Source organism: Semicossyphus pulcher, unplaced genomic scaffold (genome assembly GCF_022749685.1).
Source record: "Semicossyphus pulcher isolate SPU_LCO1_2020_fin unplaced genomic scaffold, fSemPul1.0.p SCAF_13, whole genome shotgun sequence".
In the NCBI taxonomy this organism is placed as follows: Eukaryota; Metazoa; Chordata; class Actinopteri; order Labriformes; family Labridae; genus Semicossyphus; species Semicossyphus pulcher.
In genome coordinates, this window is record NW_027211637.1 from 3,709,513 (window position 1) to 3,726,175 (window position 16,663).

Genomic DNA, 16,663 nt, shown 5'->3' on the forward strand with positions numbered 1-16,663 from the left:
AGCATCTGGAGAGCAGAATGGAGACATAGCAAGGCCATGGGAGTGAATTAACACGACAGCTTTTTCATGAAGGTCAAAAGGTCAACCAAATAAGTTGCGGAATGCGACACAGTCCTGGGCCATCCAAGAACATGGGATAAAAATGCACGAGACAGGCAGGTGTTTCTGTGTTTTCTGTGTGTCAGTCACTCACAGCATAGGCTGAATGTTAGCACTAACTGGGATACATTTTGTGTGTGTGTGTGTGTGTGTGTGTGTGTGTGTATGCACGTTCCCCAGCTGTGCAGCAGAGATTACAGATGGCTCTCAGTACTTTGTCCTGTTGATGATCACAGATGGAGTGATATCTGACATGGTCCAGACCAAAGAGGCTGTGGTCAACGTGAGTAAACAAACACACACGCACGCACACGTGTAAACAAACGCACACACAGTCTGATGGATAGCGCTGCTTCTCCCTCAGTGTCTCCAGCTTCTCATGTTCATCTCAGCACCCTGTTTTCTTTGTGTGTGGGTGGCAAAAGCTCTATTATTTTTCTCTGATGTTTGGATGAAAACAGCTTTTTGTGTCGCAGCAATCAGCCGCCTGTGATGAGTGATACATCAGAATTAAAGTACAAAAATACAGCTCATGTTTTCTTTTTAAGAACAAAAAGCATTTCTGCTGTAGTTGTGACTAATATCCTCTTTGTTGAGAGGTCAACTGGTGTTTCAATAACCTGTCGAATGAATGTTTGAGAGGTGTCGGATCTGATTAGGTCTGTTTTGAGTGATTTCTCTCTTGGCAGCGAGTGTAGAATATTAAAAGCAGGTAATTTGTAATGTTCTCCCTCCTAATTATCTGACATCCAATCATTAGTTATACCGTTTATTCTTAGAGGGTCATGCAGAGCTGGAGTCAATCCACACTGATGTTCAGCCTGATCTCAGGATGTCTGAAAGGCAAAAAAAGAAATACATGGAAGGCATTTTTTGGAAGTCTTTGTAAGCCACATTTGGACGGGGTTTGAAATGGGATTCCAGTGGGATTTTTGCAGTTAGGTCAAAGTCTGGGCGCTCTAGAAAGGCTGGAATTGGATTTCAAATTGTCCTCTGTTTCACACGCAAGCCGACAAAAGAACGACAACATCAAATCCAGAGTGACAGAAAAATCCATGACGCTCCTAGCGGAGCAATGGGGGACATTGTCGAGGAAGGGAGTTCAGCGCGATTCTTTGGATGGTGAGGTGATTTCTCAGCTGCATCACCAGTGAATCATAGAGACGGTTACTCAGACAGACGCCCATGATGTCTGATGTCTGGACACACAAATCTCATCATTGAAAAAATAGTCTGATTTAAAGATCAAGAAACAAATACTGAAACTGATATGTCTGCAGTCTGAACAAAGCCACAGCGACAGATTAGTGAGGTTAAGGTGAGGTGAGTGCTCTGGGAAGTAAGCACAGGGAGATCACACAAACTGTACCAGCCAACTCGCAGGTTTGAACCCAGAAGCGAGTCTCAAATATTTACTTTAAATTCTTCTTTGCTCAGTGTTCTTCGGTTTGTTTTTTTTGTCAAGGACAGTTAAAGCTCCTGTGAGGAGTTTTTCTCTGGTTATGAAACAGACGGAAATTAATTCTGATGACTCTCTATGACCCACAAAAGCAAACCAGACCATCAGCGACAAGATCGATTTTTTCTATTAAGTTATTTTTAATGCCTGAACCTGCTGGCGGGGGGGTAGGTGTCAGACGAAGCGTGTAGCTGCACGCTGCCTTTGTTTACATTTTCCAGGGCAGGCATTTAAAGTGAGTGATACATATGTCTGTTAAAGAAAGCAGGATGAGATTTTTCGTCTTAAGCACATACAGGACAAAATCTGCAACGAGATAAGAGGTACGGCTTTGTCCACAGGGGGCGCCAAAATCAACACAAAACAAAAGTTCCTCACAGGAGCTTTAAGGTTTTAAGGCCGTGTGTAAGGTTAATTTCCCATTCACCCTTGGCTGTAAGCAAGGGTTTATTGGATCAGTGTAAATGCTTGACCTACAAGACAACATTCAAAAAATAGTTTAACTCTCTTTAAAGCTTGTATGTGTTTTTATGCATGCTGAATTGAAACGATTGTTCACAGTCTCTCCTTTTTCTCTCCTGTCCAGGCTGCATCACTGCCCCTGTCCATCATTATCGTGGGCGTTGGACCAGCTGAGTTTGACGGTGAGTTTTTCAGTTGGTCCAGCATGTTGCATTTGTCTGTTAAACATGAGTAAACATGACAGGAGGAGTTACTTTATTTACAGAAGATAAAACGTTTGCAGTGTAGGATGACTTTAAATAACAAGCAGTCAGATCCACTTGAAGACAATAAGCATCACAGCAGGGAGCTACATGGCAATCTGACTGTCACTAAAACATTACATTTCAGAATGACACGAACTCTTTTAGTTACTTTGGAGAAGTAATCCAACTGAATGTCCAGAAAATCCTATTTGATAAAATCACCAAAACATTTAAGCTGACAAAGATCTTGAATCCAGCCTTGAATAGCTTCAACCTCTACAGTTTGTCTGTTCAGGGTCTCACAGGATCTCTTCCTGCTGATACCTCACATCTTCTTTCCTGTGTCTTCTTCAGTCTTCTAAAGGCTTTTCAGACTTTTCAGTTTAGAACCAAGGACAAACGAAGGAGGACCCTTCAAACAACACAAAGACAATGAGAGCTTGAATCGTTTTCCACTCGTGTGTGGGCGGGACTTAATTGTGCTCTTTGTGGGAAGCAACGCGCACTGTTTGAATTAGATACGACGACCTTCCCACTGACGAGGCAAAAACGTGTGATGTTGACATTGAAGGTTGTGTTCGACTTGATGAAACCCTTTGAGCACACAGGAAGCTGTGACGGCAGCTGGGTCATAACTGGTTCTTTATATACAGCCGTACTCTGCACCCCTGCCCCGGAGAGTTCATTCAGACGGTCATGGGAGTGAAGTGTGTGCGCGTGTGCGTGTGTGTGCAGCCTCTAACCGCTCAGCATCGTGTGAGGACTTACACCTCATCATGGTGTTGGATGATCCATCATTTTCAGTTCAAGAAATCCAATGGTTGGATTGGTCTTGAAGGCACTCATGCATGTTTGGGGGTCACAAGGTCAAACTGGTTATATAGCACCTCGGTGTGTGTTTTTGTTTGTGTGTGTGCGTGCGTGTGTGTGTGTGTGTGTGTGTGTGTACGACCTTCTTTCCAGCCAGAATTGCCTCTGTTTGTTATTTTCTCTGTCTTCAGTCTGTGAACATGTGAGTGAGTGTTTTCAGCTCCTAGCACGTCACTTTCAGTATTTTGTTGTCAGTTCTCGTGTTTGTCCTGCAGTATTTTCCGGCTCTGTGTGTGTCTGTCAGTGATTTGACCTCACGTTGTGCTCAGCCAACTTTCCATGGCAGTTGCCCCACATCCAGTCTGGTTTGTGTCTTAAGCAGAGCGGCTACAGATTAGGGCTGCACAATTCATCGAATACTAATCCCAATTTTTTTTAGCTTCCAAGTAGCGCTTGAACATCGTTCCAAATTTGTTGGCGCCGATTTGTTGAAGTGTTTGTGCAAAAGTGTCGTGCAGGCTGCAGACGCTCAGTCGCGTTTTGAACGCTGCTTGTTGTTACGCTGAAACAGGAAGAGAGCGAGTCACTCGTTAAACTGAAACTCAGGTCCCCCACAACGGCTCGTTATCGGTTGTTTGGAGGTGTTTTGGGTTAAGGGCAAATGATGATAAGCAAGAAAAAATCATCTGCAAGGAGGTCATGAAATCTGTGTCTGCGCCGCAAAGCAACACAACTAACTTGTTCAAGCAGCTGAAAAAACAGCAGAAAGTGCAGCATGATGAGTGTATGAAGGCCGAGAGGAAGAAAAAGCTGCTACACGTCCTCGTCCAGCGTCAAGTCCGACGTCAAAAAGTTTAAAAAGTTGTCCCTATAGATAAATGAATAATCAAGATTACAATATTGCTTAAATTAATCGTGATTATCATTTTGGCCATAGTCGTGCAGCCCTACTACAGATGCAGGATGTACATTGTGTTGGTGAAGCAAAGTGCTCTATAAATAAAGCTCTACTTACTTACACTGTCTCTACATGTCCATCAGAGTAGCATGTAGGTGTAGTTAAATAGCTCTCCTGAAGCTACAATTTAAAGCTATGGAGCTTTGGATTCTGATTTCCTGATCTGTACAGAAATTGTGCATCATTTTTAGCTAAAGAAATCTAATGTGTCTCATGTGTTGAAACATTCTTGGTCAATAGCCTCATTCATTGAATTAGTGTAGTTAGTTTTGCAAGTGCAGGCGACAGGGACAAGGTAGCAACAACTGAAATGTGACATCCAGCTCGTCTTTCTACATAAAGCTTACCTGGAAACATTTCAGTTTTTGTTGTGCAAGAATAATAAAAAGGTTTGAGCTAAAAAGATGGGTTATGTTTAGAAACCAAAGGAACATATTTTCATTGCGTAGCTACAACATCACCTGCATAAAAGTCCCACATTCCTCTAACCCATAATTTGTCCCTGAACGCCAACCCAAGCAGACTTCTGCACTCTTCATGCTGAGTTCAACTGCCCGTCTAAACAATAAGAGTCAAGAAATTGCGCTAGAAGGGTACCTAGAGAGTCATCTTTTGAAGCAGGGGGCCACTGTCCAAGCTGTCCCTTTTAGATGACTAGTGAGTGAGAACAGGCTGCTGTTGAATACCTGTCCTTACTCTCATTCTGTTCCTCTTCAGTCATAATGTTATGAAAACACTTTGAAACATAAGGCCCTGTAACCTTTTTTATCCGCCCTCAGTGGTTTAAGTATTGTGTCACATTCTCTCTTTCAGCGATGGAGGAGCTGGATGGAGATGAAGTGCGAGTGTCCTCCAGAGGACGTTTCGCTGAGAGGGACATTGTTCAGGTACTCGTCATAATTCTACTTAACTCTGCAGGTTACACTTGAGTGTGTTTCTGTCAACAGCAGCAGCGTGGGGGAGTTACCCCCAGAGGTGGAGGGCTTCCATTCATAACACACACACTCAAACGCACACTGGGAACTACTTAATACATAATACAATATACATATACAGTGGGCTCAGGCTCTCTCACAGAACAATACACAGATTTTATTTTACTTTGCATCTCCAGACGTCCAGTATAAAAGCAGAATATCTTCAAATTTGGCTCCACTTGCACTGGAATGTTCAATGGACAAGCATTTGGTTGTCAAAGGTCAAAGGTCAAGGTCACTGTGCTGACCTGGAGAAGAGCTCATTCTTGTGGACGCACAACACATGGAGGGAATATTTTTAAACTGGACACAAAATTCTACTCAGACTCAAGGAACAGGTCTGATTTTGATGGTTTAAGGTCAAAGATCATTCTGACCTCAACTTCCATCCAGTCTTTGTGGGCAGGATATGTCAGCTATGCCTGAAGGGAATGTAATAACATCGGATTAATTCTTTGAGAGAAAGACACCTGATGTTGACGGTTGTTCAGAGGATATTAATTATCTGTGTGTCAGACCACTCACTCGTGTCCTTATTCCAATCAATTGCCACTTAAACATAAAAGGTATAAGTTGATTAAACTCACTGCAGTCGTATGAAAAGAGTTCGGAAGTACGCACCAAGTGTACTGCTCTAACTTTTTGTGTCGAGTTCCAGATTGACAGGAACCTGATGACAATGTTTAAGAGGCTGTGCTCACTGCTTCCTTTATCTGCTCACATCAATTACTCAAGGTCAAACAGGAATGTATTTAATAAGATGGTTAATGTTTGCAGTGATACAGCTGGCAGCGGATAGGAAGTCTGCAGAATCTTTACAACAGACAGTTATAAAAAAAAAAATCCATCCGTCTGATTGTTCCCACTCTTTACATCTACTGTCTCTGCCATCTGGAGCCGCCTCAGACTTCCTCAAGCTAAAACCAATATTTAAAGACTCCTTTATACTCCCACTACTCGAGGATGAAGTGGTATTTACATAATGCTTTTACATATTGTTTTTTTATCTTATAATACACTGAGTGTACATCAGTATTCTGCTTAACAATATCCCCACTGTGGTTGGATAAAAGTAGTCTGCAAATATATGTATATATATATATTTTCAACTGACCAGTGTTGGCTGAAAGTTGCCGGGTGTAACAAAGATTGTATGGCCGGGGATAAACTTTTGACGTTGCGTTCGCGTACACAACCGACTGTCATGATCATAATTGTTCACATACTTGTCTCTGCACTACGCGTGTTACTGGAGGACACCTCTAGAGGGCGCACCAGAGAGCTAAGGCCATATGCAACTACTGTATGTGCAAGATGTAAACAACAGACATGGTGACACTCGAGGTGGTTACTGTTATTCTGAGATCACCGACACTTCAAACAAATCCAGGGAATGCGTGGCAGCCATCACGCACACACAAACACGTAGTTAAAAGCAAGTATATCTCTGGCTTAAGAAGTGGACGTAGTTAAGTCATTCCTATATTTTTGGACTGCCGTGTTAAATCCTTGAGTTTGGCTGTTTGGCCGTCACCATCTTGATTTTTTGCAGTCACAAATGACTATTTGGACGCGATGGGTGAAGCTGGAGAGGTGCCGGCGGTTAGCAAACACAAGGTGTCAGCAATCCCTAGTACTAGCTTAGTTAGCAAGGTTCTCCCGCAATTGACTGTTACTGTGAAGTTAATTGTTAACCATTTTGGTTAGTGAAAAAAAATACTTTAAAGTGATAATCTCAAAGATTTTCATTTCAATAAATGTCTGTTAAGTCTCTACTCATCGCGGAATGAGGTAACACAATGGTGATCGAGCCTATGGCTCACTGATGAAAGCCTTTGCATTTGCAGTATTACGGTTGGTCTGCCAGAGAGGGTAGGCGGAGCTAAGCGGCTGCTTTTCCGTTCTCTGCAAGTGTTGCGAGTAAACAGTAATCTACTATGGCTGAACAAACGAAGAAAGAATCAATGACTACAGATACAACTTCAACAAGAAGTGAAAATCCAAAGAAAAAGAAACAAACTCGATGCTCAGATGAAGCAAACAGTCTGAAAAGGAAAGCGACCGTCAGCCAGGAAAATCAAGAGTTACAACCGGAGCCAACCGTGGACGTCACACATGCAGCACTGTCTGGATATCTGGGAAGTGTGCTCCCGCAATGACCGTTTATCACCATAGGTGCCGCCAAAGAGAACGAAATCGAAATTACCACTTTAAATAAAATGTTCTTACAGAACTCCTTATTGTCTTTTGCACAACTAAATTCTGAATATATGTCGTTTAAGGTCGCCACTGTAAAACTCTGTTTACTAATCTTAAGAGGTGAGTTTAAAGCCTGACACATAGTTAATGATCACTATAAAAACTGTCCAAACAAAGCAGAGACGTTTCTTTACCTCGTCTGCCCTCTCAGACACTTTATTCATTATCACTTTCCAACTCAACAAGAGAGAGCAGCTTTTTCTTTTAAAGTTGTGCAGTGAGTTTCATAAGGAGCGAGCGGAAACCTCACGAGGGACCAAAGAAAACGGATCCGGCAACAGTAAACAGCAATTTTCAGAAGGTCTTTAAGAGATACGGGAACACAAATGGGAGGCAAATACAAGTGCTCCTGATAACAATGTTTGTACAGTGTGGTGAAGATGGCCCAGTCAGCAGGAGGTACAGTGATAAATGAGTGTTTACTTTGATAAATGTGAAGTGCCTAGAAGTTGAGAGGAGGCCTGTGAGAGTTTAAGATAACAAGCAAAGTTGGCAGTGGCTTTATATTGCAAGATAAATATTCATAAGATGTTCCTTAATACTATAAGGGTTATGATTAACTCCACTGTCTTGCTATCAGTGAGCAGGGGTAGCTTGAACTCACACCAGGTTATTAACTGGATGTTTGATACTTTTCATGTAAAGCTGTATTAATGTTGCGATCATGTGTACACAGTCCTGTCCCTGCAGTTTGTTTCACTGACAGCAGTAATCACATTTGCTTGCTCACAGTAATCCTTTGATTGCCTTTAACTTTATTACGACATTAATTCAATCAGGATGTTTACACGTGTGGCAGAAATTCAATCCCTTTACATTTCCATATATTCTTAGTTATTGATTTAATATGATTACTTCCCTCACTGCAGCATGATTGATTATTTTTCTCGAGCTCTTATTAGACGATTACTTATGTTCCATAAACTGATGGAGGGTTATTTAGAAGTATTATTTTCAGATGTACAGAGTGGCCTCCTGTCTGAAGAGAGTGCTGATAGCTCTGTATCGACTTTATTTCCATATAAATGGTCTGTTCAGGTGGAGACAGCGTAAAAGAATGGATGTGGCCTCCGAGTATGAAAAGTGAATCTAATGCATAAGTGCCTCAAACCCTGCATTATTCCTAATGACCAGCAGGGGGGAGTGTTCACTGGTTGCACAAAGAGTCTGAATGTATGCAAGTCTACCAGAAAATGAACCTACTTCTCTCTTGTTTTATTATCCTCGTTAACATTTTCCCAGTGAGTTTATGGTCTCAATAGTTTCAGGTCTTCCTCAATACCGCATGATGTCCATTTTGTCAATTATTGTCCATTTTGAGTAAAATAGACGACAGTGCAGGGAATGCTCTAGGAAGTGGCTTACTACCTGGATTGAAAAGTTGTTACCAAGGCAATATGTAATCACCCTTTCTTAGAAATATGGTCACTTCTGGTTCCGAAAAACCAAGTTGGCAACGGCCAAAATGCAAAACTTTAAGCCTTGAAAATTGTGGTCTACACACCAATGGGTGTAATCTGTAGCCATCAGCTCCCAGCTATAGCCTAAGTAACATTAAACGTTGTTATTTTCAAACCTTGTAAATATGTTTTGGTGTCAAAAAGACAAGAGACAGACCTTTTGTCAAAAAGTAAGAACCACAGAAAAAGCATAAACAGCAGTTATCTAGCTCTCTTCATAGCTACCAGACTCCATTGACAAAAACAGTAATTTAACCACAGAGAACACCAGAGTTGCTGGTGGTTTACCGCTGCCTCCATCAGTTAGCTTGTTTTTGTTATTGTGTGGTGTTTCAAAGAGTTAGCTCCATTCTGAACTAACATGTGTTTTGACGCATAATGATGCAGCGGTAGACCAGCAGCAAGTCCTGTGTTCTATGACGTAAAATGAATGTTTTTGTTAATGGAGTCTGGTGGCTTTGAAGAGAGCGATCTAACGGCTGTTTCTGATGCGATGCATTTGACTGATGTCTGGTCCAAGTCAGTTTTTCTTTCTAGCTCACAATATCTGTAGATAAATATTTTACTCACTAAAGGATGGATGTACAAATGTAGCGAATTACTTTACTTCATTTAAAACACACTCAAGTAAAAGTAAAATTACTGACTTTGAAAAACACTCTAAAAAGTACACGTACACGAAATGACTTATCCATCTCATGTCCGAATAAAGTACCTCATTTAAAAGTCATGACAGCAATCTTACTCGGACAGCCGGCTATATTAAGATTCTTACGACACCTCAATCTAAATTGAACGCTGTCTTCAGATTAACGTCAGGCTCAAGCAGGACAAGGTCAAACAGAGGGATTACATTCAGGTCTTGTTCTGCCTCCTTAAGAAGGGTGGCCGTGGTTTAATGTGTCGTCCACTGACCTGAAGATGGGTGGTTCGTTCTCTGCATGTCCAAGTGTCCTTAGGCACAAGACACCGAAACCGCTTTGTGTGTGTGAATGGGGTTGATATGGGGTTGGTATGCAATGTGACTTTATGAAGGGGAAATTTACTCTGTTATTAGGATGCACATCATGCACAGGACTCTATGGACATGCATTAATGGAGAGATGTCAGAGTTAAGGGGCTGCACACGGACAGTTGAGCTTAAGGAAATGAACTGGCAACTCTCCAGCTTCCAGTCCCAATTTCCATACTTGGTCTGTAAACCTGCAACCGGCAACCCACCGGCCAAATCCTTACAGACCGAGCTACTGTCGTCCCCGACTGTAACCCACTTTGATTATTCGAAATACTATGAAGAAGCTTTTTAAGTGCAGTCCATTTACTTTTTTAAAACTGTTTAATATGTCACTGAATCCTTTCCTTTGCACAAAGGAAATAAAAGGAGGTAATAAACCTTAAAAGACGTCTTTACAAAGAATTTAACATACTGTCTGTCAGTACTGAGAACAGTTACGTTAGTGCACTGTCGCAAATTATAAAGTGGGCAACACAAATCAGCATCTATGAAAAGATGATGAGAAAATGTATGCAGGGATTCAATGTGACAAATGGGGCTCATAACTGTTGTTGATTAAAGCTTTAATGGCAAGATACGTTTTAAAATCCATCACTGATAGAGCGTGAGGAAGCGTTTTCTTTTTTCCTCAAGATTATTTTTTTGCCATTTCCGCATTTATTGATAGGTTAGCTGAAGAGAGACAGGAAATATTGGGAGAAGAGAGAAGGGGATGACATGCAGCAAAGAACGAGGGCGGGAGTCAAACCTGCAGCCGCTGTGCGAGGACTGTAGCCTCTGAATATGCTCTATCCACTGAGCTAAACCAGTCCCTCAGAAAACACTCTGTTTGATATATATATCATTAATTACTGATACCTTCCCTCATGCACCTGGTGCCAGTGCTACACAAGAGTAGTAACTCAAACAGACACAAACAGCCACTGCATTTCTCTTTTCAAAGCCACCAGAGTCCATTGACAAAAACAGTGATTACAAACTTACCTTTTTATCTGACAGCTCATTTTATTAGAGCTCTGTTGTGCATACTTTAACGTTATTGTATTTTACCTGTCGCTTGTTTTATTTAACATTTTCTTTTATACAGCCGTTAAGCTGCATGTTTGTATGTTGCAGTTTTTTTTTCATCTACATTTGTGATTGTGTCTTTTAACTTGTTCCTGGAAAGCACTTTGTGCTCCTGTCTTGAAAAGTGCTATACAAATAAAGTATTAATATTATAAACAAACAGATCAAGGCAGTGGTGGAACAGCTTGTTTGGTTTCAATAGCTGTTTTTCTCAATGAAGTCTGGTTGCTGTGGGGAGATTGAATTAATGACCATTTCTGGTTTAGAAACAACTTCTAAAGTTCTTAAGTAAAGATAAGTTTAGAGTAAACGTATCTTTTTGATTATTGCTGTCCAAGGTCTTTTTTAAATTTTATTTTACACATAAACAAACAAACAGTACATACATACATACATACATACATACATACATACAATAAATAAAAATATCCAATTAAATTAAAAACAGATATTTTGTACCTTAATTCAGGTCTAAAGTTTCTTTACTCTTTTAAAATCAGAAGAAACCAAAACTTATTACATTATGTATATCATAAGACTATCCTGAGAATCATTCCTCTGTATCACACGCTTTCGATTCTCAATCCTTCAAATAAAGGTTCTCAAAGGAAACTTTTGGACTGACTTCATTATATACACTTTGCCAAGCACGATAATGATTTTCAAAAACATGGTGTGATCATCTTTAAAGCCCAAAATAATATTGAATGGGGATAAAGGTAGAAGGATTGCTGCTCAGCCAGTCTGCCACTACTCCAAGGTCTTCCTCTGTAAAGGATCCTTTACAGAGGAACACACATTGACTAAAATTCAACATGTCATTGACAAAAACAAACACGTTTAGTGGAAATATGTTGATCCTGCCTGTTAGATCCCGACAATCGATTGGAGCAATTCCAAAGTTTTTGTACTTATTACTCATTACAACCAAAAGAAATATGTAAAACATTTAAAACTAATGGAATTCCCTTTTAACAGTATAAGAAAAAATATCTAGATTCATCCCTTCTTTATGATGCCTCCAATGAGAGATTACGAGTAAACTCTCGCACACTGTCCAACTTGCAGACATGTATTTGCTTGCAATGTTTCGGTACGTGACCGTCATCAGGCAAACAGTTTCTGCAAGTTGGACAGTGTGCAGAATTTGACTTACAGTTTTGACGGATGATTTTGATTTTTTCTTCTCCTACACACCCGTCTTATGAAATACAATGTATACCAGAATCTGAACTACTCTGTCTCCACTTCTAGTTTGTTCCATTCAGAGACTACATCGACAGATCTGGAAACCAGGTCCTCAGCATGGCCCGGCTGGCGAAGGACGTCCTGGCAGAGATCCCCGACCAGCTGCTGTCTTTTATGAAGAGCCGAGGAATTGAACCGCGACCGGCCCTCTCCTCCTCGCCGCTACCGGAGCTGCACCGGCATATCTGACCCCCGACACTGCCAGTCACATCCACCTGTCTCTGCTCCTCTCTTTCTTTCCCCCCTCCAGTTATCCATACTCACTTCTGCTACAGTTATTTGTCACTTAAAGAAGCAGAAGGATCGACCCGTGACTTGCCCTCTTCATCTCTTATCGGCGTTGAAGCTAAACAGGCACATCACACCGACACAGTGGGCACTCATCCCTGACTCACCCGCTGATGTTCCTCATGCTTTCCTTCTGAACTCACCCTGTTACACTTCACATTTACTGCGTGGCAGAGCAGCGAGACTGAACCATGACCGCCCCCCTCCTCTCTGCTCACCATCATGCAGAGCTTATACTTTTGAACTCCCTTCACCAGACACCTTCTTCTGAATTCTGTCCTTGTCCTGACCAAGTGTTGACACTAGTCACATTTGGCAGGAGTCCCAGGAAGTGCCAGACAGTAGATTAAATTGAAGCTTAGTCCCCAAACACACCGTGGATGGGCGGTGTACAGCAGCTTGTTTCAGGTGCTTTGGGGCTGTCCTGACTGTTGGAGTAATTGGTCACCATGCGGACAGGTGTTGGTGATTTATACTTATAATACCGCTATTATCCTTGGGCGGTACCAAATCTTGTGAAACTGAAAGTTCGGCCGCCAAACTATTAGTGCGATCCTAAAGCTCTCAAACTGTGAGGAGTGACTCCCTCAGGAGATGCAGGAGAGTTGAAGTGGAGTGCAGAGGGACAGAAATTGCCGGAGGTTAGAGGGACGTGCCGGGAATTTAACAGAAATAAAAGTTTGTTTCTGCCATTGATTTTGTTCACTCATCAATGCAGTTAACAGTTAGAGCTGCAGCAGTGACTGGTACAGCCGATGATGGCCAATTAGGTACTTTTAAAACTGTACTTTAACCCTTTAATGCATGGCGTCAATGGTGAAACATTAACATTGCAGCACCATGTCCCAACCTGGGAACAGTCCCTCTGGATCTTTGTCATCCAAAATGCAAGGGTAAACTTTTTACCGATTTTATTCTATTTTTATCTCACATTTTTTTCTGTGACTGAAAATCAATCTGTCCATTCCAGTGGAAGTTATGCACCACAGGGTAAATTCTGCCTGTCTGGCCTTCATTTTTACCCGTTTCCCACCAAAATTAGCTTGTGATGCAGGTTTTTCAGACCCGGGAAGACCTGCCTATAAATGCAGATTGTCACTGTTCCCATTGCCAGTGAAGTATACTCCTTTTGATCTCTTTTCTGCTGCGTCACCGTCTGACGTCACAAAACAGGGTTAGTAAACAGTGAAGACGTTACGGTGGTTAGGTCTTTATTGTATCTATTACTCATTCAGTCTGTGTATCAAACTCGGCGCTGACAAATTTGGAACAATGTTCGAGCGCTGCTCGGACGGAGACGGGCGGAATTTGTAGCTGAGATGACGAGGTGTCGCAGAAGTTACCGACGGAGCATAGCATGGCGCCGGAAAGGGGGCGGAGGTTAGCGTGTCGACACGGGTTTTGTGTTCCCATCAGTGCCGATTGGAGCCGAGGCGATAATTACCCGGGTCTACTGCAGAGTCTTTCGATCCGGTCTGAATGCTTACCGTAACCTTTCCCATCAAGTAAAAAAGCTGACTGTTAGCGGGGTTTTGGACCAGTAGGAAAGTGGCTTCAGAGTCAGCCCTAGTTATTATGTTTCATATAAAATTATAATAAAATGTACTCTTTAATAGATTTATTTAACAGCAATAATGAAATGTCCTCAGATTGTATTAATTATTTAAATTCATTATACCTACATTGATTGGGTTAGCGGCAGCATTGATGCATGGGGTCCATTGCAGGGACAGACATGGAACTTCTTCAAAAGACAAGACCGATTTTTCACTTCAATCATTAAAAAATGTTTCTTAGTGTTTCAATTATTCCTACATGAAAGGGCAGAAGAAGAAGACACATTTATTAATCCCCGAGGGGAAGTTTTTTTTTTCCCACTTAGTTAGTACAAACAGGCCACACACACAAAGGCCCGAAATAGACACGTGTACAAGCAGGATCCTATGGACATGCACTAATGGAGACATGTCAGAGTGAGGGAGCTGCACATGGACATGCCTCGACAGAGCCCAGGAAAGGAGCTGGCGCCTCTCCAGCTACCAGCCCCAATTCTTTGGCTGGTCTGTGCGGGGACTTCAACCGGCCACCCTCCGGCTCCCGTCTTCCCCCAAAGCTACCATCCACTTGAGCAAACTAGATACGTTCAATGTCTTATTGTTGCACTTCCCATCACAATGATTGGACTCGTTTAATTCTAAATCATAATCAAATCAGTGCGACTCACACTTTCTGAGGAAGATGTCATTATATCACGCTCCATAAATGACCATAAATCTGCTTAGTAATCAACAAAGCTAGCAGATGAATTAATTACAAGGGGAGTGATAAGGGAGTCTTTGAGTTTCTGATGTGGACGTCACGCAGAGAGTGGCAGACAAGTGTTGGCAGGTCTGGTGTGGGGGTTCCTGTCACATGTTCATCATTACCATTCACAGACCTACACACACACACACACACAGGTATGCACGTCTTCAAACACACACCGACTCTCTCTGCCATGACACACCCACACTCTCTTTTCCCAGCGTGGGCTGAGGCCGGGTGCCGATTCCCCTCCTGCTGTCAGAGAAATGCCAGTCTCTCTGGAGAGGAGGAGAAGGAGGAGGAGGAAGGAAGAGACAGGGAGGAGGGCAGAGTAAAGGGAAGCGAGATGAAGGTGAAAGCGAGGGAGGGTGGAATAGAAGGGGAAAAAATCAAAGCCAGGAGAGAGCGAAGGAAACAGACGGAGATGACAAGGACACAAAGAAGGGAAAGAGAAATGAGAGACCGTCGGAGAGGACAGCTCAGTGTTTAGTTTCTCTATCTGATGAGTCTTTGTATGCATATTTGTTGGGAAAGAATTCTCAAAGAGGGATGATGCACATTCTTCAAAAAGCAATATACCTGACTCCCAGCTTAATGTTTGCCCTATGCATGCCCCCCTCCTCCTCTGCCTCTCCCCTGCCATGACTTGACATTTTACTCCCAGGCAGGCTGGAGCTGTGTACAAAGTGAGCCAAATCTGCCACCTAGTGTTCATCATATGTATAGCAGGGTATCTTTTAATATGCATGACAATTGTACATTCATATACTACTGTATAACTCACACAGTACAGATGCATGACCTGATGCAACTGTCCTTAAAAATAATGTGTTAATTATAGAGAAACAACTGGTCTATGTTCTTCTGTGACTCTCTGAAGATGTTTTGTTATTGTCGGTGTAATGATGGTGGCTTAGAGGGTTGTTGATGCCGTTTTATGTGTCGTGTAAGTACATTTGTTTTTTATAAACTTGCATGTTGAGGAATAAATGCGTCGCAGTGTTCAGGTTGTTGTCATTGTAACTGTTCCAAAAAAGAAGAGAGAGACACATATCTCTCAAAGTTATATGCATTTTTCTCGTGTCAGTGTATATTTTCATGTGTAGATTTCCTGCTCTTTGCAGTGTCTTGCAGAAACCTGGTAATTTCCCCATCGAGAGACTTGTATTTTTGATATTTTGCAATGATATGGCCGGTCCCAAAGGTCATTTAAAATAGACATGTAAGGTCTCTGCAAGACACCAATGGTATAAAACTGGATTGTGAAGGCACTTAAAGAATGTAGTTAGATTTTTGTACAACAGGAGCTGTTTGTCGGTCTCTTATCTTTGTCGTAGGGTTGTAAAAATGTGTGTCATAGTGTTTAAAACATGAGAATGAGTTTCATTGTATTTACAGTACACGATTAAATATGTTTTCCCACTCAGTGTGGTCTCACTGCAATGTGTGTAATGAAAAACGTATTAAAACCACATGCACAAAATTATTTTAGACACTTACAGGCACCAAGGAAACAAATGGAGAGTCAGTAAAGATCCTTTTTCGTATGGGACACACAAATCCTCTTGAAAGTTCGGTGAAGGAGTAAAAAGAGCGATAATACTTGGATGGTGGCCGGGGGTGACGGAGGGGTCACACAAAAACAGGGGTCTCACCAAAGAGACCAGAGACTGAGTCCTGAAAGGCAACGCTTACTCTTTGTCACTTACATCTAACTTTAGGGGCCAGGGACCCCTCACAGAGAAGAACAATTTCCAAGGACCCCCTCATAATCGTAACACCGATGTAAAACATATCAAACTAAATACTTCAGACCTGTTTCATAGTGATGAGCAGAAAAATATTTCAGTTTGAATCATGTTTGTACCACTTATAGACTTTAAAACAGAGGCTCATTTATTCAAACTGCTTGTGGACTCAACTTGACAGCATTTAAACTTTTCAAGGGATCTTAAAGCTTTCAGAAAACTAACAGCAGCAGGAACGGTTCACTGCGACCTGAGGGAGTTGA

The 16,663-nt window shown here is 41.9% G+C and overlaps 1 protein-coding gene across 4 annotated transcripts in view; it reads left to right on the plus strand.

Annotated features, from left to right (window-relative positions):
- Positions 1-16,067, plus strand: part of LOC138589598 (copine-9-like) — an 84,878-nt gene extending 68,811 nt beyond the window's left edge. For all 4 annotated transcript variants that reach the window (XM_069659970.1, XM_069659969.1, XM_069659971.1 and 1 more), the window contains 4 exons: positions 280-382; positions 2,145-2,202; positions 4,847-4,920; positions 12,067-16,067. In XM_069659970.1, coding sequence (XP_069516071.1) covers positions 280-382; positions 2,145-2,202; positions 4,847-4,920; positions 12,067-12,249 — 418 coding nt within the window. In that variant the 3' untranslated portion in view covers positions 12,250-16,067. The remainder of the gene's footprint in view (positions 1-279; positions 383-2,144; positions 2,203-4,846; positions 4,921-12,066) is intronic.
- The last annotated feature ends 596 nt before the right edge of the window (positions 16,068-16,663 follow it).